This window comes from Pituophis catenifer, unplaced genomic scaffold (assembly GCF_029215685.1).
Source record: "Pituophis catenifer annectens isolate HBS135680 unplaced genomic scaffold, rPitCat1.0.hap2 SCAF_10, whole genome shotgun sequence".
In the NCBI taxonomy this organism is placed as follows: Eukaryota; Metazoa; Chordata; class Lepidosauria; order Squamata; family Colubridae; genus Pituophis; species Pituophis catenifer.
The window spans coordinates 22360748-22386941 of NW_027256890.1; the positions used below are offsets into that span (position 1 = coordinate 22360748).

Below are 26194 nucleotides of genomic sequence, written 5' to 3' on the forward strand. Positions count from 1 at the left end.
TCCTCATTTCTCCTTGTCAATCAAGGACTCCCTATGTGTGTGTTTGTATGTGTCACGGCCAAAGTACCGTGTTTCCCCGAAAATAAGACCCTGTCTTATATTTTTTTGAACCCCGAAATAAGCGCTTGGCCTTATTGCCATGCGCTCAACAGCCTGATTGGGCTTATTTTCAGGGGAATGTCTTATTTTGGGGGAAACAGGGTATACCGGAAGGCCAGTGGTGAAATCCAATTTTTTTTACTACTGGTTCTGTGAGCGTGGCTTGGTGGGTGTGGTGTGGCTTGGTGGGCGTGGCAGGGGAAGGATACTGCAAAATCTCCATTCCCACCCCACTCCAGGGGAAAGATACTGCAAAATCCCCGTTCCCACCCCCCTCTGGGGCCAGCCAGAGGTGGTATTTGCCAGTTCTCCAAACTGCTCAAAATTTCCGCTACCGGTTCGCCAGAACCTGCTGGATTTCACCCCTGCTAAAGGCCTCAAGTGACAGTGTTGGCTTCAGTTTTAATACTTTAGCAAACAGTCTGTATTTCATCCGGGGGTGGGGGAGGGGGCTTGAAGGAAATTCTCCAGGGGATGCACAAACAGCAGCAAAGAAAACCTCACAGAAATGTGGTCGGTTAACCCAAAAGCCAGAACACGTGTTTGTTGTTTTTTTTTTTTTTTAAAAAATAAAATATCATAAAAAGGAAATTGTTCAAATGATCCCGCCTAGAGGAGTTGGAAATGTGAAGTCATTAGTCAAATATGACTCATGGGCTGGGCTGAGGTCAAATGCTGTGTATTTATTCCCAAAAAAAAAAAAAAATGTTTTTAAATGTCCTCGAAAAAGCTGAGGTTTTTCCTCCTGATTCATTCGGCGGGAGAGGGAAAAATATGTAGCCTTTATTTATTTCTAGACCTGAAAATGCAGTCTGCAGAAGTCCGAACATTCGGTGGGAGGGCAGAAACAGAAAAAGAAATCTTTCTTCGCCAGCAAAATCTGACAATTTCAGAGTTTTGCCATCCTTATCCCGCTAGCAAAAAACACTCTACATATGCTCAGAGGCACACCCTCTAAGCACACAAAGGATTGTCTCGGGGCTGCTAAAATTCCTTTCCATCGAACGGCTGATGATGTTGATTTCGGGTTTCTAGGAAATCAACCCCAAACAAGAGCCTGTAGGATTGATTTTTGCATCCTAAGATTTTTCCAAGCACATCATGTCCTGGACCGGCCATTAAGAGCATCTTACGTTAAAGGAAACACACAAATTGCAACTCACGTGTCTTTGGGTTTTTCCTGCGGGCCCATGATTAACCAGTTCCTTGAACCGTGAGCGGGAAACTATTGCAGTTCCTCTTCTATCAAACCGCAGCTGGATCTGAAAGGTACAGAAAATTATTGAAAGAGGAATTCAGCCGAACGTCTCCCATCAGCTGAAGCCGACGGCTGGTGCCTTTGCCATTCGTAGAATCACAACGGTAGAAGGGACTTTGGAGATCTTCTAGTCCAACCCTCTGCTCAAAGCAGGAGATCTTATGTCATCCCGGACAAATTGCTGTCCAATTTTTTTTTCTTGAAAAAAGGATTTAAAAAAAAAAATATTTGTAATATCCCACCTTTATTGTTTTTATGGATAACTCGAGGCGAGGGATAGATTGATAGATAGGTAGGTAGGTAGATATGAGATGACAGATAGATATGAGATGATAGATAGATAGATAGATAGATAATAAGAGATGAGATAGATAGATAGATAGAAGATAGATAGATAGATAGATAGATATAAGAGATATAAAACCTCCACCCAATCAGAACATAGCCAAGCTCCCACCCAATCAGTTCACACCCCCACTGGCAGTTAAAAGGAAGAAACAACTGCGATCACACATTGCTCCTAGAAGCACGAAGCCGAAAACACCAGCCTGAAGATGACGAATGAGACTTCGTCGAAACGTTGCCAAGACACTTCCAATTTTACGCGGGAGAAAACCCAAATAACCAAAGACCTACATACAAACACCTGCGAAAACCTCAGAAATCATATAAGAGATGATAGATAGATAATATGAGTTGAGATAGAGGATAGGTAGACAGACAGACGAGATTTTAATTTCTCAGATTTAAATAACTCGAGGCAAGGGATAGATAGATAGATAGATAGGTAGGTAGGTAGGTAGGTAGATATGAGATGATAGATATGAGATGATGATAGATAGATAATAAGAGATGAGATAGATAGGTAGTAGGTAGATAGATAGATAGATATAAGAGATGATAGACAGATAGATAATAAGAGTTGAGATAGATGATAGAGAGACAGACAGACAGATGAGATTTTAATTTCTCAGATTTAAATAACTTGAGGCAAGGGATAGATAGATAGGTAGGTAGGTAGGTAGATATGAGATGATAGATATGAGATGATGATAGATAGATAATAAGAGATGAGATAGATAGGTAGTAGGTAGATAGATAGATAGATATAAGAGATGATAGACAGATAGATAATAAGAGTTGAGATAGATGATAGAGAGACAGACAGACAGATGAGATTTTAATTTCTCAGATTTAAATAACTTGAGGCAAGGGATAGATAGATAGGTAGGTAGGTAGGTAGATATGATATGATAGATATGAGATTATGATAGATAGATAATAAGAGATGAGATAGATAGATAGTAGATAGATAGATATAAGAGATGATAGATAGATAGATAATAAGAGTTGGGATAGATGATAGACAGACAAACAAGATTTTAATTTCTCAGATTTAAATAACTCGAGGCAAGGGATAGATGGATAGATATAAGAGATGATAGATAGATATGAGATGATAATATACAGATGAGATGATAGATAGATCGAAAGAAAGAAAGAAAGAAAGAAAGAAAGAAAGAAAGAAAGAAAGAAAGAAAGAAAGAAAGAAAAAGAGATGATAGCTAAATAGATCCTACACACCTTCCTCCTCCTATTTTTCCCCACAATAACAACCCTGGGAGATGAGTTGGGCGGAGAGAGAATGACTGGCCCAAAGTCATCCAGCCAGTTTTCGTGGCTAAGGTGGGACTAGAACTCCCCGTCTCCTGGTGATTGGCCCAAAGTCACCCAGCCAACTTTGCTGCCTAAGGCGGGACTAGAAATTCCCATTCTCCTGATGATTGGCCCAGTCACCCAGCTCGTTTCCATGCCTAAGGCAGGACTAGAACTCCCCGTCTCCTGGTGATTGGTCCAAAGTCACCCAGCTGCCTTTTGTGGCTAAGGTAAGGACTAGAACTCCCCGTCTCCCGCTCTCTAGCCTGATGGCTTAACCACTAAAGCAAACCAGCTCTCAATTCTTCTTTTTACTTTTGCCACCCTGATGGAAATAAGTACCTACTTACTTCCCCCAAAAATAGGATTGCACCAGCAATGAAAAAATATTATTGCACCAAAATAGCCCAAAATGAGGTGGTTTAAAATATTTTGAGATTTCCAAATATAAAGTAATAAACCCTTGGCCCACAACACACCAGATTTAACTTTGGTTGAAAAGAAGAAAGCGTGAATAATTGGTGTGACAATATCAGGGGATATAGATTATCAAAAATTGGGGCCGTGGGGGTGCAAAGTACTGGTAGTCCTCGACTTACTACCACAAAATTTATGTCGCTAAGCAAGACGTTTGTTTTTCGTTTTTTAAATGTTTTATTTTTTATTATTATAAAATAATAGAAGATCATCACGAAATAGCTGTTAAGAGTATATATATAAATGTTGTATATATTGTAGCGAGACATTTGTTAAGTGAGTTTTGCCCATTTTACAAAAGCTATCTGTATTGTCAGATATGTATGTATGTATGTATGTATGTATGTATGTATGTATGTATGTATGATGACAGGTAGTCCTCAACATACAACAGTGTGCTTAGTGACCGTTGGAAATTACAATGGCACTGAAAAAAATGACTACAACCTGGCCATCATCCCATCGTCATTTGCCACCTTCCCAGCCAGCTTCTGACAAGCCAAGTCCACGGAGAAAGCTGGATTCGCTTAACAACCGTGTGATTCGCTTAACAACTGCAGAGATTGGCTTTAACCCCGTGACCCCCAAAAAATAAAAAAAAAAAGTTCGTAAAATCAGGCACGGCTGATTTAATAAACGCCTCACTTAGCAACGGAAAAAGATGGGTTCATTAATCATGGTCATAAGTCGAGGACTTATTCTTCTGTCTCATCCATAGCAGCAAGAAAAGAGATGTTTGTTTATAGGTGGCATTTGCCACCGGCAAGGCTAACAAAGATCTTTAAGAACATGTCTGCCAAATGTTGGGAATGTACCGTAATCAGATACTGGGCTCATACTATCATATGTGGTGGACATGTCCAAAGGGGAAAAAAAAAATACTGGACGAAAATACATACATGGTTAGAGGAAATGTTAAAGCAACAGATAGATTTAAAGCCAGAAATATTTTTAGAATAGAATAACAGAGTTGGAAGGGACCTTGGAGGTCTTCTAGTCCAACCCCCTGCTTAGGCAGGAAACCCTACACCACTTCAGACAAATGGTTATCCAAAATCTTCTTAAAAACTTCCAGTGTTGGAGCATTCACGACTTCTGGTGGCAAGTTGTTCCACTGATTAATTGTTCTAATTGTCCTGAAATTTCTCCTTAGTTCTAGGTTGCTTCTCTCCTTGATTAGTTTCCACCCGTTGCTTCTTGTCCTGCCCTCAGGAGCTTTGGAGAATAGCTGGACTCCCTCTTCTTTGGGGCAGCCCCTGAGATATTGGAAGACTGCTATCATGTCTCCCCTAGTCCTTCTCTTCATTAAACTAGACATACTCAGTTCCTGCAACCATTCTTTATATGTTTTATTCTCCCGTCCTCTAATCTTCTTTCTTGTTCTTCTCTTCACTCTTTTCCGTCTCCACATCTTTTTTACATCGTGGCGAGCAAAACTGGATGCAATATTCCAAGTGTGGCCTTATTATAAAGTGGTATTAACACTTCACATAATCTTGATTCTATCCCTCTGTTTATGCAGCCTAAAACTGTGTTGGCTTTTTTTTTTTTTTGGCAGCTGTTTTTTGTTAGGTATACTACCAGAAAAATATGATCAAGGGGTTGTATATTTAATATTACAGGTACTGACAGCAGCAAGAATTGCATTTGCACAACAGTGAGACACAATAACAAGAGCCCTGGTGGCGCAGCAGACTAAAAGCACCGTTATTAACACCAGCTTACCTGCAATTACTGCATTTTTAAAATGTTATCTAATTTTAGGTTCTATTTAATTGGGCCAAATTATGTTATAATAATAATTTTAATTAGCAATTTTATGATGTTTGTGTATCTATATTTTTCTTGACTGTACACCGCCTTGAGTCCTACGGGAGAAAGGCAGTATAGAAATATAATAAATAAATAAATAAATAAATTACTGCAAGTTCAAATCTCACCAGGCTCAAGGTTGACTCAGCCTTCCATCCTTTCTAAGGTAGGTAAATTGTTTTTTGCCCCCAGTTTGTGGGGGCAATAAGCTGACTTTGTATAAATATACAAAAGGATGAAGCCTATTGCTTAACGCATTGTAAGCCGCCCTGAGTCTCCGGAGAAGGGCAGCATATAAATCAAATTAAAAAAAAAAAAAACATTGGAAAAAAGGAGGAAATTCCTACATTATGAAAAACATAATTTAAAAACGTATTAGATTGTGAGGAAATGGATGGGCTAACATTAAAAGATAAAAGACAAAGAAGTCACGGAATATTAATTTTTTTTTTAACATGGGATTGGTTTTGCCAACCGTTCGGCAACGAAGGTAGAAATAAGAAGCTGGAAGAATGCTACTTTCGATGAGTAAACGTTGTTACCATTACTGATATTATGTATAAGTAAATTGACCCAGACAATGCACTGTATAATTAAACACTTAACGTAAGTTAAAAGAAAAATGTACAAATAACATTTATTTTTTTTAAAAAAGAGAGATGTTTGTGCAATTCGGAGCAAAATTGAGAAAACTAGGCTGGGTCAAAGGCTTGTCGGTGCTGGGAAACATTTTTGTGGATGGTTGTTTGATCTAGTGCAGGGGTCGGCAACCTTAAACGCTCAAAGAGCCACAAAGGTCCTAACCAGAAGCCCCCCCCCTTCAATTCTAGAGCTGACCGGAAGTCTGGTTTCCCCACCATAGAGTCTCTTCCTAGCACGGCGTCCTTTTTCCTCTCCCTGTCCTAACCAAAAGTCTTATCAATTGCGGAGCCGACCGGTGACAAGGAGTCGCAGAAGAGGGATGAAAGAGCCACATGCGGCTCCAGAGCCGCAGGTTGCCGACCCCTGATCTAGTGAGTCTTTTAAAACCAGCCACTTCGCACCAGTTAGGCTCGATTCAGGGTTACGACATCCAGAAACCACCTGTCATCCTGACCTTGAAGAATCAAACTTCCGTGAAGATGGCCAGGTGACTAAGCACGGCTCCTACCTGGCCAGGTTAAACCGGCCTGGCCTAACCTCTCTTTTAAATTTTTTAATTTTTTTTAAAAAATTTCTAAATTTTAAATTTGTCTTATGAATTTGGGGTGTTTTAAATTTCGTTCTCTGGGCCAATTATTTAATTGTATTTTAATGGTTTTTTAACATTTGTATTATATGTATTTTATTTGGCTGTTCACCGCCCTGAGTGCTTCGGGAGTAGGGCAGTATACAAATTTAATTAATAATAATAATAATAATAATAATAATAATAATAATAATAATAATAATAATAATAATAATAAAAGTCAGAACCGGCGTGTAGGTTTACCTGGCACTCTTATTTATAGTCACACCATCATCATCATCATCATCAAAAAAAAAAAAAAATGCTGATAATCGGATTTATATTCCAAAAGTAGGTTATTTGCATCGTCCTGGAGCATTTCTCGAGTGGAGCCAGTGGATTGAGAATTTTCTACACCTAATTGCATCTGTCTGACTTTGTTTCTATTCTGAAAATTGCTTCCGGATTTTGGGCTTGCAATGAAAAAACACAACAATGAATTTCGGATTTTTGGTTTTGTTAACGAGATGGGCTTCTTGGTACAGAAATGGCTTGTACATGCTGTTGCGTAAAAGCAAAGAAGTTGTGGTTGGGATGTTGTTCTCTTGTACTAAAGAGAGTCGGAGGTTTGTGCCTTTTTTTCCCCCCTTCCCTCCCCCTCTTCTGAGTTTTCCACTACTTTTTACTTTATTTTTCTAAAATCAGAGAGGGGGAGAAAGATGATAGATGGATGGGAAGGATAGATAGATAGATAGATAGATAGATAGATAGATAGATAGATAGATAGATAGATAAGATAGATAGATAATAGATGATAGATAGAAATAAAAATAGATAGAAAATAGAAAGAAATAAAAATAGATGATAGAAAATAGAAAGAAAAATAGATAGAAAAATAGGTGATAGATGGATAAATAGAAAATAGATGATAGAAAGAAAAAATAGGAAGATGATAGATATCTAGATAGATAGATAATAGATGATAGATAGAAAGGAAAATAGATGATAGATAGAAAATAGAAAGAAAAATAGATAGATGATAGAAAAATAGATGATAGATAGATTGGTAGATAGGTAGGTAGACAGACAGAGACAGACAGATGGATGAGAGGGAGAGATGATAGATAGATAGATAGATAGATAGATAGGTGATAGATAGATAGATGAGAGAGAGAGGGATGATATAGATAGATAGGTGATAGATAGATAGATAGATAATAAGAGTTGAGATAGATGATAGACAGGTGAGATTTTAATAACTCAAGGCAAGGGATAGATAGATAGATAAATAGATAGATAGATAGAAGAGATGATAGACAGATATGGGATGATAAGATATAGATATGACATGATAGATGATAGATAGATGATAGATAGATAATAAGAGTTGAGATATAGATAATAATAATTAATAATAAATAGAGATGACAGATGGAGATGATAGATAGATAGATAGATGATAGAGATAGAGAGATACAGATAGACAGACAGACAGACAGACAGACAGATAGATAGAGATAGATAGATGGAGATAGACAGACAGACAGGGACAGACAGAGCTGGTTTATGGGGTTGGCTTCGCAGAAGGTGGGGGAGGGATTTGCAGGGGCTGCTTGCTGCCTTTACACAAACCACCTTTTCCCAAACCAGGGTCTGATTTGCAGAGATGCCCCACTCGCGGGGGTGGGGGGTTTAACAAGGATGGGGTGTTTCAGACCCGGGTTGGGGTTCCCACACCCCAAACGCCCCAGCCAGGTCTGGTCTGACCTGAGCCTAGTTAACATATTTGGGGAGAGGGTGGGGGCTTCCCATGTCCCCTTCAAACGACCCAGAAGTGCCCCCTTCCCCCCCCCCCGCCCCTCTTCTCCTCCCCCGTCCCACCGACTCCGACCAGCCTTTGGTTGCCCTTCCCAGGAAAACCCGGATTCAGACACACGACGCGGGTCCCCGGGTCGTGCGAATGCGGCTCCTACCTGGTTCGATCACCGGAGTCGGGGGAGGCGGAGCTTCCGCGGGGAAAAGGCCGGCCTGGCCCCGCCGCGGCTTTTTCCAGGGATGCCCGGAGCCTCCGACCCGGCCGGGGCTTCTGCAGCTGCCGGGCCCGGCTCATTGCGAGACCCTCCTAACCGGCGGGGAGGAGCCGGCCCCGCTCGGCGTCTGCGTGCTGCCAGCGCTGCCGTCCTCCCAACGACCTCTGCCGGGGGCTGGCCGCTTGCCTTCCCCCCCGCCCGCCCTCCCTCCCGGCAGCCCGCCCGCCCTGCTGCGCGCTCCCCGGGCTCGGCGGCAAAGCGGCCAGGGAGGAAAGAAGGGATGGGAGAAATAGAGGAGGGAGGGAGGGAGGAAGGAAGGGAGGGAGGGGAAAAATAGGGAAAGGAGGAAGGAGAGAAAGAAGAGAGAGGGAGGGAGGGAGGAAGGAAGAAAAGAAGGAAGGGGAAAAATAGGAGGGGAAGGGAAGGAGGGAAGGAAGGAAGGAAAGAAAGAAAGAAAGAGAGAAATAGAGGAGGGAGGGAGGAGAGAAGGAAGAGGGAGAGAGAGGAAGGGAGGGAGGAAGGAAGGAAAGGACGGGAAAATAGGGAAGGGAGGAATCAGAGAAGGAAGATAGAGGGAAGGAAGGGAAGAAGGAAGGGAAGAAGGAAGGAAGGGAGGGAGGGAGGGAGGAAGGAAGAAAAGAAGGAAGGGGAAAAATAGGAGGGGAAGGGAAGGAGGGAAGGAAGGAAAGAAAGAAAGAAAGAAAGAGAGAAATAGAGGAGGGAGGGAGGAGGGAAGGAAGAGGGAGAGAGAGGAAGGGAGGGAGGAAGGAAGGAAAGGAGGGGAAAATAGGGAAGGGAGGAATCAGAGAAGGAAGATAGAGGGAAGGAAGGGAAGAAGGAAGGGAAGAAGGAAGGAAGGGAGGGAGGAAGGAAGGGGAAAAATAGGGAAGGGAGGAAGCAGAGAAGGAAGATAGAGGGAAGGAAGGAAAGAAGGAAGGGAAGAAGGAAGAAAGGGAGGGAGGGAGGAAGGAAGGGGAAAAATAGGGAAGGGAGGGAGAGAAGGAAGATAGAGGGAGGGAGGAGGGAAGAAAAGAAGGAAGGGGAAAAATAGGGGAGGAAGGGTGGGAAGGGAAGGAGGGAAGGAAGGAAAGAAAGAAAGGGAAAAATAAGGAAGGGAGGAAAGAGAAGAAAGAGAGGGAGGGAGGGAAGGAAGGAAGGAAAGGGAAAAATAGGGAAGGGAGGGTGGGAAGGAAGGAAAAGGGGAAAAATAGGGAAGGGAGGAAGAGAAGGAAGAGAGGGAGTGAGGGAGGAAGGGGAAAAATAGGGGAGGAAGGGTGGAAAGGAAAGGAGGGAAGGAAGGAAGGAAAGGGAAAAATAGGGAAGGGAGGAAGAGAAGGAAGAGAGAGGAAGTGAGGGAGGAAGGAGAAAAATAGGGGAGGAAGGGTGGAAAGGAAAGGAGGAAAGGAAGGAAAGAAAGAAGGGGAAAAATCGGGAAGGGAGGAAGGAGAGAAGGAAGAGAGAGGGAGGGAGGGAAGGAAGGAAGGAAAGGGAAAAATAGGGAAGGGAGAATGGGAAGGAAAGGAGGGAAGGAAGGAAAGAAAGGGAAAAATAGGGGAGGGAAGGGAGGAAGGAGGGAGGGAAGGAAAGGAGGGAAGGAAAGAAAGAAAGGGAAAAACAGGGAAGGGAGGAAGGAGGGAAGGAAAGGAGGGAAGAGGGAAAAATAGGGAAGGAAAGGAGGGAGGGAAGGAAAAAAGGTGGGAAGGAAAGGGAAAAATAGGGATGGGAGAGAAGGAAGGGAGGGAGGGAGAAAGGAAAAAAGGAAGGAAGCAGAAATAGGGAAGGGAGGGAGGGAGGAGTATGGATGTAATGGAGGAAGGGACCCACGGAAGGAAAGAAGGAAGAAAACGAGGGGAGCAAAGAGAGAAATAAAGAGGCAGGCAGGCAGATCAACAAGAGTGCGGGAAGAAGACAGGAAGGTGAGAAAAAGGAAAGGACAGAAGGAATGAAAGAGAGAGAAAGGCAGGCAGGCAAAAGAAGGAGAGAAATAGAGAGGAAAGGAAGAGGGAGACGGAATGAATGAATGAATGAATAAAGGAATTAAAGAAGAAAGAAGAAAGAGGAAGGAAGGAAGGAAGGAAGGAAGGAAGGAAGGAAGGAAGGAAGGAAGGAAGGAGAGAGAGGCCATCCAGGTTCAGCCATCGTTTGAAGATTTGCCTATCTGCGTGGATCCGCGAGGAAGGATCCGCGCGTGACCCTGGTTTTGCCCAGGAGACGTGCCAGGCAGGATGAGAGCGCCTGGGCTGCCTTGTTGACACGCGTCATTTAAGCCACGATCGACGTGTGAACGAGCGCCTTCAGTGAGCCATCGGTGTGCTGCCACCCCCCCCCCCACTCCTACGCTGAGCCCGAGTGGCACAGCCCGAACCCACGTGCGGAAAGACGCTGCTTTCTCTCCGATCGTCTCGGGACCAGCAACGTAAAGCCGGGTCCGGTGCTTGCAGGCACGGAGGGATGGGAGACCACGAGGAGAAGCCCTTTAAAGTGAGACATGCCAAATTGAAAAAACGAGCATCCTAGCAGGTGCAGTCCACCCCTCCCTTTTTTTTAAAAAAATAAATAAATCTTATTTTATAAAATCTATTTTTTTTTACAAAAATATGATGCACGGATAGCAGGGATTTCCTCTCGCCCCCCCCCCCACTTTGCATGGGAGCTTCAGCCCCCCCCTAAAAAAGGGGGGGGATTAGCCATTCCCAGCACCCCAAACTCCTTACCTTGGCGGGTGATTCTCAGCAAGACACACGTGCAACTCTTGAGTAGCAAGAAACAAAAGGGAAGTGCAATACTTCCCCCAAATGTCCCAGTTCCCGCCAAATTAGTTTTAAAATAACTTTATTATTCTTTTCCCCAGCAGAGGGCGCCCCAAAGCCACGTTTCTTTGTGATGGTTGGGGGGGGGGGGTCTCTATCACTGCAGGTTTTTAAGAAGAAATTGTCAATTGTCCGGATTGATCACACAGTATAGGGTAGGGGAGTTCAATCTTGACAAATTTAAGACCTGTGGACTTCAACTCCCAGAATTCCCCAGCCTTCTACTTTAAGGCCTGTGGACTTCAACTCCCAGAATTCCCCAGCCTTCTACTTTAAGGCCTGTGGACTTCAACTCCCAGAATTCCCCAGCCTTCAACTTTAAGGCCTGTGGACTTCAACTCCCAGAATTCCCCAGCCTTCTACTTTAAGACCTGTGGACTTCAACTCCCAGAATTCCCCAGCCTTCAACTTTAAGGCCTGTGGACTTCAACTCCCAGAATTCCCCAGCCTTCAAGTTTAAGGCCTGTGGACTTCAACTCCCAGAATTCCCCAGCCTTCAACTTTAAGGCCTGTGTACTTCAACTCCCAGAATTCCCCAGCCTTCAACTTTAAGACATGTGGACTTCAACTCCCAGAATTCCCCAGCCTTCAACTTTAAGACCTGTGGACTTCAACTCCCAGAATTCCCCAGCCTTCAACTTTAAGGCCTGTGGACTTCAACTCCCAGAATTCCCCAGCCTTCTACTTTAAGGCCTGTGGACTTCAACTCCCAGAATTCCCGAGCCTTCAACTTTAAGACCTGTGGACGTCAACTCCCAAACCTGCTGAAACCCACCTCAGGGACCCTCTGCAGATTTAAAAAGCTACCGTTAATTTTAAAACAAACACGCACACACTTTAAAAGCTGCTTCTCCATGTTGTGTTTCCTTTTATTGCAAAAAAAGCTCACATCCAGACTCGGCAAAAAGGCGTCAAGGTTTTCAATAATACCACACACAAGAGCAGGCCACTTTTTATAAAAAAATACAATTTACAGGCGTTGTACTGTTTCGGTTCGTACAAAAGAGGCAAGCCAACTCCGTCCAGTTGCGTTATGGGGTTGTCGTTTTTTTTTCCCCCCTGCGCAGCCTTGTTTACAACAACAAGTCCCATTTTTGGACACGACATTCAGAGAAGGCGACCCTCGTAGAAAACTCTTTACCGACGGCAGCGTAATACTGAGAAGGATGTCACAATCGGGACGCGACAATTAAGGGAAGAGTAAGGTAGTGGGGGCTTTTGCGGAGTTGTGGGAAATGAAAGCAGAAAGATTTGAGACCCAAAAGCCTCCAATTTCTGCTCCGGAGAGGAAGCTGGGAAACATTTCCGAAGCTTGTCGCAAGCCATATTATTCAAAATTAAATTTTTAAACATGTACATCTAGAACGCAGCAGAATAGAAACATCAGTATTTATCCTGGACCACGGTTCTCGCAAATGTTTTTCCCCGTTTCTCGTGTAGCGCTGTTTACAGAACAACAAAACGCACCGAAGAAAGAGACAATTTTCAGAATATCATCTCCGCCATCTACCGCTGGGTATTTTTTTTTTTTTTTTTGGTGAGGGTCAGGCCCCAGCCAAAAGTGATGGCGTGACCCCCCCCCCTTGGCGTGGACCAAAAACGAGGGGCGTTTGGGCCTTCGTAAGATATGCTCGGAGGGACCAAAGGATTAGTAAATAAAATCTGAGTAACTCACATGGTGGTTATGTACACAGCAGATTCCACTGTCAAAGGAAATGTTTTGGTTACACCAAAACGGGGAGTGGGAAGATTTTTTTTTTTTTGATATGAAATTGAAACAAGCGAATAAACCCAAAAAAACCCCAAAACCCTGAATTTTTGTTGGAAGCTATAGTTAAGAAAGAGGCCTCGTGTTCTTCATCAGTGGAACAACTTGCCACCAGAAGTTGTTCAATGCTCTAACACTGGAAGTTTTTTTTAAAGGAGAGATTGGATAACCGTTCGTGTGAAGTGGCGTAGGGTTTCCTGCCTTAAGCAGTGGGTTGGACTAGAAGACCTCCAAAGGCCCCTTGCAACTCTGTTATTCTATTCTACCATGAATGACAAACTTGGGAATTTGGGAAAACGATCGACGGATCGATTTTATCCCAAAAGATCCCAAAAGATCCGTAAAAGAATCCTTGGGGACAGATTTAAGGCCTGGGTGAACAGAAGAAGGCCACATCCATATAATGTTCTTGGCAAGAATACAGAAGTGGATGTTTGACTGACTTCCCACGCTGTGTCTGTGGCCCTAAAATTTCCTGGTGGTCTCCCATCCTGCATGATTTTTTTTTTTTTTTCCAAAATCCGCCATGTGAAACCAATTCAGGTCCCTTCGCACTGTTTCCAGTGCCTTAAGGTGGTGGTGTTTTTTCCTCTGTTGTGTTTAAAAAACAAGGAATTGCCAAGGCTTTCAGGAGCCACAGGAAGCCTTAGGAGCTCAGATTATATACCTCTGATTTAGAGGAACCTGCTAATACTTAAATAACCATCACAAAGCGAATTTAAAAAGAAAGAAAATTGGAATTGGAATTGGAAACAGGTACCCCAAACTTTGAACGGCAGTCTTTCTGTACAAACAGAAATATACTATGCAAGAACAGCAAGGCAATAAAATCCATTATTGCATCACCAGCCATTGGCCCTTACTATCGTAGGTATTCGTACCACCTACACATTCTTTACTCAAGGGAGCAGGGGCGAAAGATTAAGTGACCGGAAGAGGAAAAAATCCTCAAACAGTGCAAAGGTTTTGCTCCAACTTGGCGTTAAATCGTGATTTAAGGAGCCGTTGCCTCTGGTATTTCTTAGTAAATTACATAGAGGTTTTACTCACTACGAGTGAATACGATAACATGTGTGAATCCACTTACAACAAGTCCTTTCCTTAGCTCTGAGTAACTAGTCTCACACCGGAATCTCAGAATCAAGATCTGTGGTTGTTCTTTTTTTTTCTTTTCTTTTCTTTTCTTTCCTTTTTTTTTTTTTAATAAAAAAAAAAGTTTTTTTCCTGCCGAAAACCCTCCAACGGAAACTGTTGGGTGCAGGGTTTTTTAAATCCGCAGGATACTTCTGGAGGGTTGGGGGAATTCTTGGTGGATGTAGCTTCTTAAAGATATGACAATATGCCATACGTGGAGAAAGTAAGTCACAGACTTATTTCAAAATGAAGAATCGTTTTCGCTTCCATCTAAAAGAAGGAGACAGAAAGGGGGAGAGAGAGAGAGAGATCAGTCAATGGATGGCAAACTCCCTTTCCAAGAGCTTCAAAACTCAAATCACATGCTTTCTGGTGCCTGCTCCCCACTTTAAGGACTAGAAACTTGTTTCTAAATCTGAGATGGGCTAATTCTCAGGATTTCTTTCCCGGCCAGCAGACTGGAATTCTGGGAGTTGAAATCCACAAAGATTTAAAACATGCTGGCTGGAGGAATTTGGGGAGTTTTTTTATTTAAGCTTTTTGTTTGGATATGCTGCCAATGAATGCAGCCACTTCGGGCCCCAATTCTGTAAGGCCTCCCCATCCTCCTGCTGGGAATGGGGACTCTCTGAAATTCCCTACTCCTGTCTATGGAGATTTTCACTCGTCCAGGTCCTGGTTGCTCTAAAGGTGCTTTCCAAATGGCAAGTGGACTTCCTAGGGTTTTTTTCCCTTAGGAAACGTTTCGCTTCTCATCCTAGAAGCTTCTTCAGTTCTCTTGGATGAGAAGGAAAACATTCTCAAAGAAAAGAAAAGATGAAGAAAGAAAGAAAGAAAGAAAGAGAAAGGAAGGAAGGAAGGAAGGAAGGAAGGAAGGAAGGAAGGAAGGAAGGAAGGAGAAAGGAAATAAAAAGAGGAAGGAAGGAAAGAGAAGGAAAGAAAGAAAAGAAAAGAAAAGAAAAGGAGGGAAGGAAAAGAAAAGGGAAGGAAAAAGGAAAGAAGGAAAGAAAAAGAAGGAAAGAAAAAAGGAGGGAAGAAAAAGGAAGGAAGGAGAAAGGAAGGAAAGAGAAAAAAGGAAGGAAGGAAAGAAAGAAAGAAAGAAAGAAGGAAAGAAAAGGAAAAAGGAAGGAAGGAAAGAAAAAAGGAAGGAAAGAGAAAGAAGGAAGGAAAAAGGAAGGAATGAAAGAAAGAAAGAAAATGGAAGAAAAAGAAGGAAAGAAAGGAAGGAAAGAGGAAGGAAGGAAAGAAAGAAAAAAGGAAGGAAGGAAAGAAAAAAGGAGGGAAGAAAAAGGAAGGAGGGGAAGGAGAAAGGAGGAAGGAAAGAAAGAAAAAAGGAAGGAAAGAGAAAGAAAGAAAGAAAGAGAAGGAAGGAAAAAGGAATGAACGAAAGAAAAAGAAAATGGAAGAAAAAGAAGGAAAGAAAGGAAGGAAAGAAGAAGGAAGGAAAGAAAGAAAAAAGGAAGGAAGGAAAGAAGAAAGGAGGGAAGAAAAAGGAAGGGGAAGGAGAAAGGAAGGAAAGAAAGAAAAAAGGAAGGAAAGAAAGAAAGGAGGAAAGAAAGAAGGGAAGGGAAGGAAAAAGGAAGGAATGAAAGAGAAAGAAGAAAAGGGAAGAAAAGGAAGGAAAGAAAGGAAGGAAGGAAAGAAAGAAAAAAGGAAGGAAAGAAAGAAAGAAGAAAAGGGAAGGAAAGGAAGAAAGGAAAAAGGAAGGAAAGAAAGAAAGAAAAAAAGGAGGGAAGAAAAAGAGGAAAGAAGGGAAGGAGAAAGGAAGGAAAGAGGGAAAAGGAAGGAAAGAAAAAAGGAAAGAAGGAGAAAGGAAGGAGAAAGAAAGAAAACTACAACTGCCTTTTGAAAAAGCACCTTTGGGACACCCCTCCCTACTCTTGCCCCCCTGACACCCTCCCCCTGGTCCCCAAATCCGCTGCCTGTCCCCCCGACACCCCTGGCTTACCTTCCTGGAAGCCTTTCGGCCTTTGGCTCTGGAGTTGATACAACTCATCTAACCCATCACAGGGAGAGTTTGAGGCACATGTCTCAAAGGCTGTTTCGAAGGAGGTCAGGTCTTCCAAAAAACATGGCTGTTCCGGAGCCGAGTCCATCCTTGGCGAGGGAGCGAAGGCTCCTGGGCTACTATCTTCGGTGTCCAAGCCGATTGGACTACTGACGTCGCCACCGCAGAACTGGTGGCGAGGGCACCTCATCCCTGCCCCGCCTTTCTCGAACAGAAAGGGAGACAGGTCTTGTAGGAAGGTCTCAAGAGCGTTTTCTTCCAGGAGGTCATTGTCGTCCTCCAGGCAGGTCAAGAGAGAGAAGTCGATGCTCCTCCAGGTTTTGGGCAGTTGGAAATCCGGGCAAGGTTCGGGCACGGGAGACAGTTCAGGGCCGGGGCACGGTGGGACCTCTCGGAGAGCCCCGTGGCCGTCCTCGGCGAGTTCTTGGGAAGCGGTGGAGCCGAACGTCTCGGCCAGGCTACAGATCTGCTGAGCCAGCAGTTCGATTTCGTTCTTCTCCTTCTCGGAATACCGGAAGAAAGTCTGCTTGATGGGTGAGGCTTCCGGAGTCAAGATCCCTTCGGGTACCATAGGCACATCAACGTAGAGGGGACCTCGGATCTCCGGCAAGCTCATGACGACGCAGCCCCCGTTACCGGGGCTATCCGGCGTCGGGGGAAGTTTCTCATAGAGAACATTGCAGGGTTCTTGGGCGTAGAACAGCTCGGTCACGGCGGTGAGGCCGGCGGGAGAGTTGGCGCCGGAAGCCGCCGTCCCCGGAGGCAACGCCGCAGGACCGCCTCCGCCGTGGGCTCCGTAAAGCTCTTGAGCTCCAAAGAGGAAAGCGGAACTCTGGTGAGGGGTGTAAGGAGGGGTGCAGAGCAAATCTTTGGACGCAGATTTGCCACCGGGCTTCTCGCTTGCGAACGTCTGTCCGTAACCTCCTTGCGGGAGGACGAGGTATCCAAAACCTGGTTCTTTGACCAGCAGGCTGAGGGAGGAACCTGGCGGGGCGTCCTCTATAGAGGAGATATTCCCAGGTTCCATCATCTCTTCGGGAAGGCCTTCCGGAGGTTCGCCAAACGCCGAGGGCCCTTCGGGGACCCCGGCGGTGCTGAAATCGAAGGTCGGGGCCACAAGAGTGGCGGTGGGAGTGCCGGCTACGGGCGTGAAGACTTGATCGGGGCTGGACAGTTGTCCAGGAGACAGGAGACTTTCCAAGAAGGTAGTGGTACTTTCAAGCCCGTACGGGCCTTGGGATCCTTCAGCGGAGATTTGTTGCTTCAGGCACCAGGCTTCGGAATCGCTGCGGAGAAAAGGAAGAAGAGAAAGTAAGAAGGAGGTTCCGGGGAGACGTCTGGTCGTCAAGAACAGGCAGAAATCAAATACACGTAGTCCTCGATTTATGACTGCCATCGATATTGCTAAGGGACAATTTTGTGCAGTGAGTTCTAGTCCTTGCTTTAGGCATGAAAGCTTGCTGGGTGACTTTGGGCCAATCACTAGGAGATGGTGAGTTCTAGTCCGGCCTGAGGCATGAAAGTCCAGGGGTGACTTTGGGCCAATCACCAGGAGACTGGGAGTTCTAGTCCCACTTTAGGCATGAAAAAGCTGGCTGGATGACTTTGGGCCAATCACCAGGAGACGGTGAGTTCTAGTCCTCCCTTAGGCATGAAACCAAGTAGGGTGAATTCTGAGCCAGTCCCTCTCTCCCACTTCACAGCGTCACAAAGAACCAACCCATATCTCAAGCCCGCCCACCCCCCAGAAAGAGTTCAAAACGGCATACCTGATGACGTAGTTGTGAGAAACGATGGGGATCTCCGCGGTTTCCAAGCGAAGCAGTGAGTAGATCCAGATCCAGCTTACGCCATCTTTCGCTTGGAGCCGGATCACCATTTCAGTTTGCGTGTTGCTTTGGTCACCTACTGGCATAACAAATAGGAAAAAGGAAAATGAGAGACCCGGTCATCCCCAATCGGTTTCAACCCGTCTGCTACAGGTTGTCCCAAAGGGGTGGTTGAAAAAGACAAGGGTTACGAAACTCACGCAGTCGGTAATGCTGGGCCGAAGCGTGACTGAGATCTTCAGGATGGATCAAGCCGTACCACGATTTGCAGAAGAGTTCGCTTTTCTCAAAGCCCAGGTGGAAGATCACGCTAGAATACGAAGAGAAAATAGAGATCAGGGCTTTGCAGCAACCATGGTCCGTGATCTTACAGTCTCCACCCCTGCCAACATTTTCGACTTTTGAGTTTGGAGCCTGTTTAAATCTTCTCAAACTTGGCTGCTGGAAGACGGGCGAACTTCAACTCCCAGAATTCCCCAGCCCCTTGCCCTCCCCTCCCAGTCACTCCTCGCCTGGCCTTGGAAATCCGAGAGATACAGAGAGGGGAGAGGGAGAGATACAGAGAGAGGGGAGAGAGAGAAACAGAGAAAAGGGTTTTGTGGTTTCCGGTGTTTTTTAACAACTGGTTCTCTGCCCTAATGACCGGCTGGGTAGTCGTGGCTAAGGGAGTCATGTGACTGGGTGGGAGTGAGTGACGTGGATTTGTCCACGCCCACCCAAGTTTTCTGGCTCCCAGTATTTTTTTCCCCATGGAAAACGGGTCCCAAATGTCTCTTTGAGTGTTTAAGGTTGCAGACCCCTGCCCTGGACAGAAGAGAAGTTCTCAACCTTCTGTGGCCTTCCTCGAATTCTCATACTTCCCACTCTGAAAAAGTCCCATCCGAAAAGAACCCCAATTCTTTTTTTCAACCGAAGAAGAAATTGCTGGGAAAAATAATATTTTTCAGAATTTTTATGCATGCCTCTTGCATCAACACTGGTTATTCGATGCCCCTGGTGGACAGAAGATGCCCCTGGTTTAACAAGCCCACCAAATTCTTTCTCAGTCTTTCCTTATGTTCTTCTCAGTCCAGGGACCTCTAAATATGACTACTTTAAGATTGGTGGACTTCAACGCCCAGAATTCCTCAGCCGTCATGGCTGGCTGTGGGGAATTCTGGGAGTTGAAGTCCACCAGTCTTAAAGTTGGCAAATGCTGGGCTGAGGAATTCTGGGAGTCCACCAGTCTTAAAATCGCCAAGTTTGGAGACCCCTATTCTAGGTTAGTCCTGACCTTTCACCTTTTTTCCATAAGGCCTCTCACCTTTCAGAGATGTCTACGATGGCCAGGTCTTTTGTGTGGCGACTCTCAAAAGCGGACAGGAAGAACGAATTCTGACCCATTCTGGGCTTAGGATCTAGAGGAGTGCAGAAGGCCGTGAAGACAGGATTGGTGGACCAATAAGAACCCGGAGGAGGTTGGTGGAAGTGTCCGCGAATCAGAACCAGCTTATTTCCTGCGCTTTGACGCCGGATTGTCTTGGAAGTGTTGAAGTGACAACGGAAGAGGCGTTCTGTTTTGGTTTGAGAGACAGAAGAAAAAGAAGAGGGAGATTGAGAGACCAGAAAGTCCATAACACACTGAAGCATGCTCAGACAGGTCACTCTAGCATAAAACATGGATCTGTTCCGCTCTCCTAAACTTGGCAAATCATATTATTTTTTTTCTGAATGAACTGTATTTCTAAATGAATTTCTTAAACACCGTTTACAAGAACGGATTGAATTTCCTCTGAATGGAAACTCCATCCTAGAATCACATTTTTCAATCTTGGCCAATTCAAGATTTGTAGACCTGGGAATTGAAGTCCACACATCTTCAAACAACTACAGTTGACGAGCACTGCCCTAAATTGTTGTTCTCCAGAAATACCGTGGTTTTTCTCCATACTAATGGAATACCACATTTCATACTCTTTATCGGCTCCTGAACGTGAGTTTTTTTTAATAAAAGTTGAGCTTTCATAGCTTCTCTCTTAAATTAAGCTCTGCAAGGCATCGTTCTGGTCTAACACGTCACCTGTCAACTTTCAGATAGTCATCACGCTAATTTAGCTTTCCTTTTCCACATGTCTATTGCTTCCCCTTCTCTCCTGCACGACACTCATTTCTCAAGAAAGAAACACCTACCGGTATTTAATGGAGAAGGCAACGCCAACTGAGTCTTCATCACAAAATGATCTACCGGATCAATAATGTCGTAGATGCTGTCTCCTTGGGCCACTAAATCCACCTGCAGGCATAAGTGGGAGGAGAACAGTTGCGAAATTAAACTCGCTCCTCTTAGTCATGGAGTCATCAGAAATCTGAGCTTCACATATGGAATCTCCAAAGTCAACAGACTTTCACAAATACATTTACTCCCGTTGAGAAAATAACCTCTTAAAGGGCTATAGCCATGTTACAGACAAGCTGCTTATGGAGACTATATAGGACTAATTTAATAATTAATCCCAGCCTTGGAGAAACTGAAAGGCTATAGCTTCAATGAAATGCTCTTGTAATACAACTCAACGCAAGGTTAGCCTGATGTTAAAACCCAGGATAATTCAAAGGAGGGCTATCATTTCCCTTATTTTACAGTCAAGGTATTACTCTTCCCCTCTTTATCAGTCTGCCCATGGTACGTACCATAGAATGTCCCAAGTGCTCGGTTACGGTTTCCGACACATAGATGAGTTTGCCTTCACCCGTGAACGCCAAAAGGAAACCGGGAAGAGTCTGCATGAAATCGTCTAAATCCAGGGAAGAAAGCAAGCCCTCAAGGCCCTCCAAAGTCTCACCTGTTGAGAAACAGGATGGGTTTAATTATGATGATGATGATCATTATTATTTTAAAAAGCCCTCTATTCGTATCTCATTTCAGCACCGTGGACAGCGGTTACTACAAGTAAAATCTCAGAGGGCTGTTTCAGCACCACGGACAGCATCCCAGTGCAACCTCCATTGGCCGTTTCAGCACCATGGAGAGAGACCTGTTGAGTTTCCACAAGGACAGGCACTTCAGGAAGGCAGCCCCTCGCCCAACTTCAGAAGTAAACCCACCCACCCACCCCGCTCTCTTAAGATCCTCCACTTTCCCCCAAGCTCCCTCCGAGGGTCTTCCGAACCTACCTCTGGAGAAGAAGATGGATTTCCGCGTATAGATGCAAGCCAGCGACATGATGTGGAGATAAGAGAGCCGAAGTTTATCTCCTTCGGCAATGGGCAACAGGTCCTTGAGATGCCGGATCTCCGCGTTGATTTGATCCCGCCGTGCCTTGGAGGCTCCTTTCGTAGACCGGTACATCTCGGCTGGGAAGAAGATCCGTGCAGCTCAGCCGCCTCCGTCTCTCTTTCTTTCTCTCTTTCTCTCTCTCTCTCTCTCGGATGCCTGCCTGTGGATCTGTCGAAGATGCCTGCTTTCCATCTTTTATAGGCTGTTGGAAGTGTGGGCACTGGCATATTAAGGAAAACGGGGCGGGAAGAGTTGTTCAGATCAATGGAGGGAGAGGGTTGCCAGAGCCAGCTCTCCCCCCGCTTCTATGGGCTTGGGGGAACCCTACGTCACTGGCTTCTGAATGACGTGGTGAGCAAGGGTGGGGGGGAGGCCGGAGGAGGAAACCAAGGAAACACTGCACCGAATTAGGAGACGAAACAAGAGTCTTGAGTGTCGGAATCACAGCTCTGCGTGCCTGTTTTTCCTCTCTCTTCAGTCCCAGAAATTTAGTACTGGCACTAACATCTTCTTCCTTCTCTTTTCCTTTCTTGCAAAAAATAAATAAATAAATAAAAATCTTGTTCTTTCTCAAATCCATCCTTTCCTTTCCTTTCTTTCTTTCCTTCTTTTCTTTCCTTCCTTCCTTTTCTTCTCTCTTTCATGTCTCTTACTCTCAAAGCCACGTAGCCGATCTTTTCTGCTTCTTGTTATTCTTTCCTCTTTTTCTTTATTCTTACCTTCCATCGCAATCTATTCCTCGGTCTTTGTCGGGTCCCAAGTAAAAATGGGTCTGATTTTATTCCTGATTTTTTCACCCCTGCTCTTAAAACCCAAATACTGGAGGAAAGGGGGGGACATCCAAATTGCAGGGTTATTAGGCCTGAACCGTGTGAAAAATCAACTCAGAATGATGTATCTTAATATGTGTGTCTCCTGCCATTCTTTTCTATCTGTCTATCTATCTATCTATCTATCTATCTATCTATCTATCTATCTATCTATCTATCTATCTATCTATCTATCTGTGGCCAGTCAGTCAGTCGGTCAGTCTCTGTCTGTCTGTCTATCTATCTACTGTATATCCATATTTGTCTATCTATCTGCCTATCTATATATCTATCTATCTGCCTATCATCTATCCATCCATCCATATCTATCTCTCTATCTATCATCTATCTATCATCTATCCATCTATCTGCCTATCTATCATCTATCTATCTACCTATCTATCATCTATCATCTATCCATCTATCTGCCTATCTATCATCTATCTATCTATCTATCTATCTATCTATCTATCTATCTATCATCTATCCATCTATCTATCTGCCTATCTATCTATCTATCTATCTATCTATCTATCTATCCATCCATCCATCCATCCATCCATCCATCCATCTATCTATCTATCTATCTATCTATCTATCTATCTATCTATCTATCTGCCTATCATCTATCCATCCATATCTATCTATCTATCTATCTATCTATCTATCTATCTATCATCTATCCATCTATCTATCTGCCTATCTATCTATCTATCTATCTATCTATCTATCTGTGGCCAGTCAGTCAGTCAGTCTCTGTCTGTCCATCTGTCTGTGTCTATCTATCTACTGTATATCCATATTTGTCTATCTATCTGCCTATCTATCATCTATCTATCTATCTATCTATCTATCTATCTATCTATTTATCTATCTATCTATCTATCTATCTATCTATCTATCTATCTATCTATCTATCTATCTGCCTATCATCTATCCATCCATATCTATCTATCTATCTATCTATCTATCTATCTATCTATCTATCTATCATCTATCTATCTATCTATCTATCTATCTATCTATCTATCTATCTATCTATCTGCCTATCTATTATCTATCATCTATCCATCTATCTGCCTATCTATCATCTATCTATCTATCTATCTATCTATCTATCTATCTATCTATCCATCCATCCATCCATCCATCCATCCATCCATCCATCTATCTATCTATCTATCTATCTATCTATCTATCTATTTATCTATCTATCTATTGTATATACATATGGGGGGATGTGTGATTATTTATTTCCCCCTGGTTGTAAGGACAGCCTTTGTAGTTAAAAGTGGCTGTTCTTGATGCAGTCTCAAAACAAAAAAGAAATATTTACTAGTAAGATTATCAGCAGCATTCCAGGGGGGTAAATCTGTTCTTTTCCCCTTTCCCCCCCAAAATTATTCTATTTAAAAAAAAACAACTTTTCAGAACAGATTCTGAATGTTTATCTTTTTTCTCTCCCATTTATTCATAAAATAAAGTGTTGTGGGTATATTTTTATTTAGGATTTCTGTCCAGGAATTTTCCCTTCTCACCCCCCCCCCACACAAAAAAAAAAAGCCATCGAAAGAGTGAATCTATTCTGGTTTTCTTTTAAACTTCCCAGTAAATAAACAAGCCAGGCCTTAAATAACGTTCTCTTCTGTGAAGGCCAAAAATAGACCCAGCAAAAAAGAGAGAGAGAGAGAGAGAGAGAGAGAGGGAGAGGGAGAGGGAGAAAAGGTTCTTTTTGAGCTCTGCGGTTGCTAAGCAACCACGAAAAGTGACAGCATTCCATCTCCCATTTGGGATGATTCTTATTCTTCGTTTTTTCTTTCTTTCTTTACTTCCTTTTTTTTTTCTTCTCTCCTTTCCCCTTTGCAGAGATAACCTAAATTAGTTCGCTTTGCTTTTGCATAAATCTCTGGTTCCATATAAGGCGTGAAAGCTGAGATGGAGTGGGAGGCGACTGGCTCTTTGTGGTTTGGGAGAATCCTGCCTTTGTGGTTGGAAGTTGCCAGAAACTGGGATGGAGGGATGGAGAGAGGAAGTTAGAAGCTGTCCCCCAAAACTATGCAGGGTCCTCTTCTTCAGGAATATTGGATTTGCTTTTAGCATCTCTCCTTCCTTCCTTCCTCCATCCCTCCCTTCCCTCTTCCTTTCCTTCCTTCCCTCCTTCCCTTCCCTCTCCCTCCCTTTTCTTCATCCCTCTCTCATTCCTTTCCTTTCCTTGCCTTCCTTCCTTCCTAGCTTGCTTGCTTCCTCCCCTTCCCTCCTTCCCTTTCTTCTTTCCTTCCTTCCATTCTTCCTTCCTTCCCTCCCTCCTCCTTCCCTCTCCCTCCCTTTTCTTCATCCCTCTCTCATCCCTTTCCTTTCCTTCCTTCCTTCCTAGCTTGCTTGCTTCCTCCCCTTCCCTCCCTCCCTTCCTTCCTTCCCTCCTTCCCTTCCCTCTCCCTCCCTTTTCTTCATCCCTCTCTCATCCCTTTCCTTTCCTTCCTTCCTTCCTAGCTTGCTTGCTTCCTCCCCTTCCCTCCTTCCCTTTCTTCTTTCCTTCCTTCCTTCCATTCTTCCTTCCTTCCCTCCCTCCTCCTTCCCTCTCCCTCCCTTTTCTTCATCCCTCTCTCATCCCTTTCCTTTCCTTCCTTCCTTCCTAGCTTGCTTGCTTCCTCCCCTTCCCTCCCTCTCTTCTTTCCTTCCCTCCCCCTCCCTTTTCTTCATCCCTCTCTCTCCTTCCTTCCTTTTTCCCCTTCCTTCCATTTTCTTTCCTCCTTCCTTCCCTTCCCTCCCCCGTCTTCCCACTTTCCTTCATCCCACCCTCATCCTTTTCCTTCCTTCCTTCCTATCTTGCTTGCTTGCTTCCTCCCCCTTCCCTCCCTCCCTCCTTCCCTTCTTTCTTCCCTCCCTCCCTTTCTTTTCTCTTTCTTTCCTTCCTTCCTTTCCTTTCCTTCCCTTCCCTCTTCCCATCATCCAGTCCTGTAACAGCTCCAGTTTAAGTTATGGGTGTTGATTTCCCAAGGAGAAGAACTTGACAGTTATACAATTATCACTTTTTCTGCAATGCAGACAGACTGTTTATGCAACGGACTGATCCAGGAACGGCAATTCCTAAAAAGTCCAATTTGACTCCAGTGTTGTCTTTCTGGGCAAAACGAGAAACGAGCCGAAAAACATGCCAGATGCAAGAAAGGGAAGAGATGCCAATGTGCGAATTCCAAGCTGCAGAAGATCCAGCTGGATAACCGACATGTGGATTTCACCCCCCTAGGAAACGCTGCAAGAGTCTATGTTCTAATGTTCGCATTCTATGCTCTCTAATTAACCAGTGGAACAACCTGCCTCCAGAAGTTATGGGAGCTCCATCAATGGAGTTTTTTTTAAGAAGAGACTGCACAGCCATCGGTCTAAAATGATCTAGGGCAGGGATCTGCAAACCTTAAACACTCAAAGAGCCATTTGGACCCGTTTCCCACAGAAAAGAAAACACCAGGAGCCACAAAACCTCGGTGGGTGTGACCGACTCGACGTCACTCACTTCCACCAGTCACATGACCCCCTCTAGCCACGCCTACCCAGCCGGTCATTAGGGCAGAGAACCAGTTGTTAAAAAACACCGGGAACCACAAAATCCTTTTGACATCTCTCTCTCTCCCCTCCCTCCCTCTCTATATCTCTCTATGTCTCTCTCTCTTCCCCTCTCTCTGTATCTCTCTGTCTCTGCCCTGGCCACTTCTCCATCCCCCCCGCCATAGCCCTTAACCTTCTCAGGCCAGGTGAGGAGTGACTGGGAGGGGAGGGGCCAGCCAGTGGTGGATCACCTGTCAGGGAGAGCCACAGCAGAGGGCCCAAAGAGCCACATGCGGCTCCAGAGCCGCAGGTTGCTGACACCCGGTATAGGGTCTCCTGCTTGACCAGGGGGTTGGACTAGAAGACCTCCAAGGTCCCTGAACCTTTGGTAAAAACTCAAGGTTAGAGATTGTCAAATATTCTGTCAAGAGCCTTGGTAGTACAGGGGTTTAAGGCACCCTGTTATTAAGCTTATTAAGACCAGCTGCCTGCAAT

General features: G+C 44.4%; 2 protein-coding genes across 4 annotated transcripts in view; both read right to left on the reverse strand.

The window, feature by feature from the left end:
* Positions 1–8548, reverse strand: part of SLC29A2 (solute carrier family 29 member 2) — a 28087-nt gene extending 19539 nt beyond the window's left edge. For all 3 annotated transcript variants that reach the window (XM_070950365.1, XM_070950366.1, XM_070950364.1), the window contains exons 1-2: positions 8483–8548; positions 1263–1361 (exon numbers count right to left, since the gene is read on the reverse strand). In XM_070950365.1, the coding sequence (XP_070806466.1) occupies positions 1263–1291 (29 nt within the window). In that variant the 5' untranslated portion in view covers positions 1292–1361; positions 8483–8548. The remainder of the gene's footprint in view (positions 1–1262; positions 1362–8482) is intronic.
* Positions 8549–14492: 5944 nt separating this feature from the next.
* NPAS4 (neuronal PAS domain protein 4) lies at positions 14493–21416 on the reverse strand. The gene is made up of 8 exons (XM_070951089.1): positions 21242–21416; positions 20759–20910; positions 20258–20360; positions 19392–19641; positions 18289–18398; positions 18029–18167; positions 16200–17545; positions 14493–14521 (listed from the first exon to the last, which is right to left on the reverse strand). Exons 1-8 carry the CDS (start codon positions 21414–21416, stop codon positions 14493–14495), a joined length of 2304 nt encoding a protein of 767 aa, XP_070807190.1.
* Positions 21417–26194: the final 4778 nt, after the last annotated feature.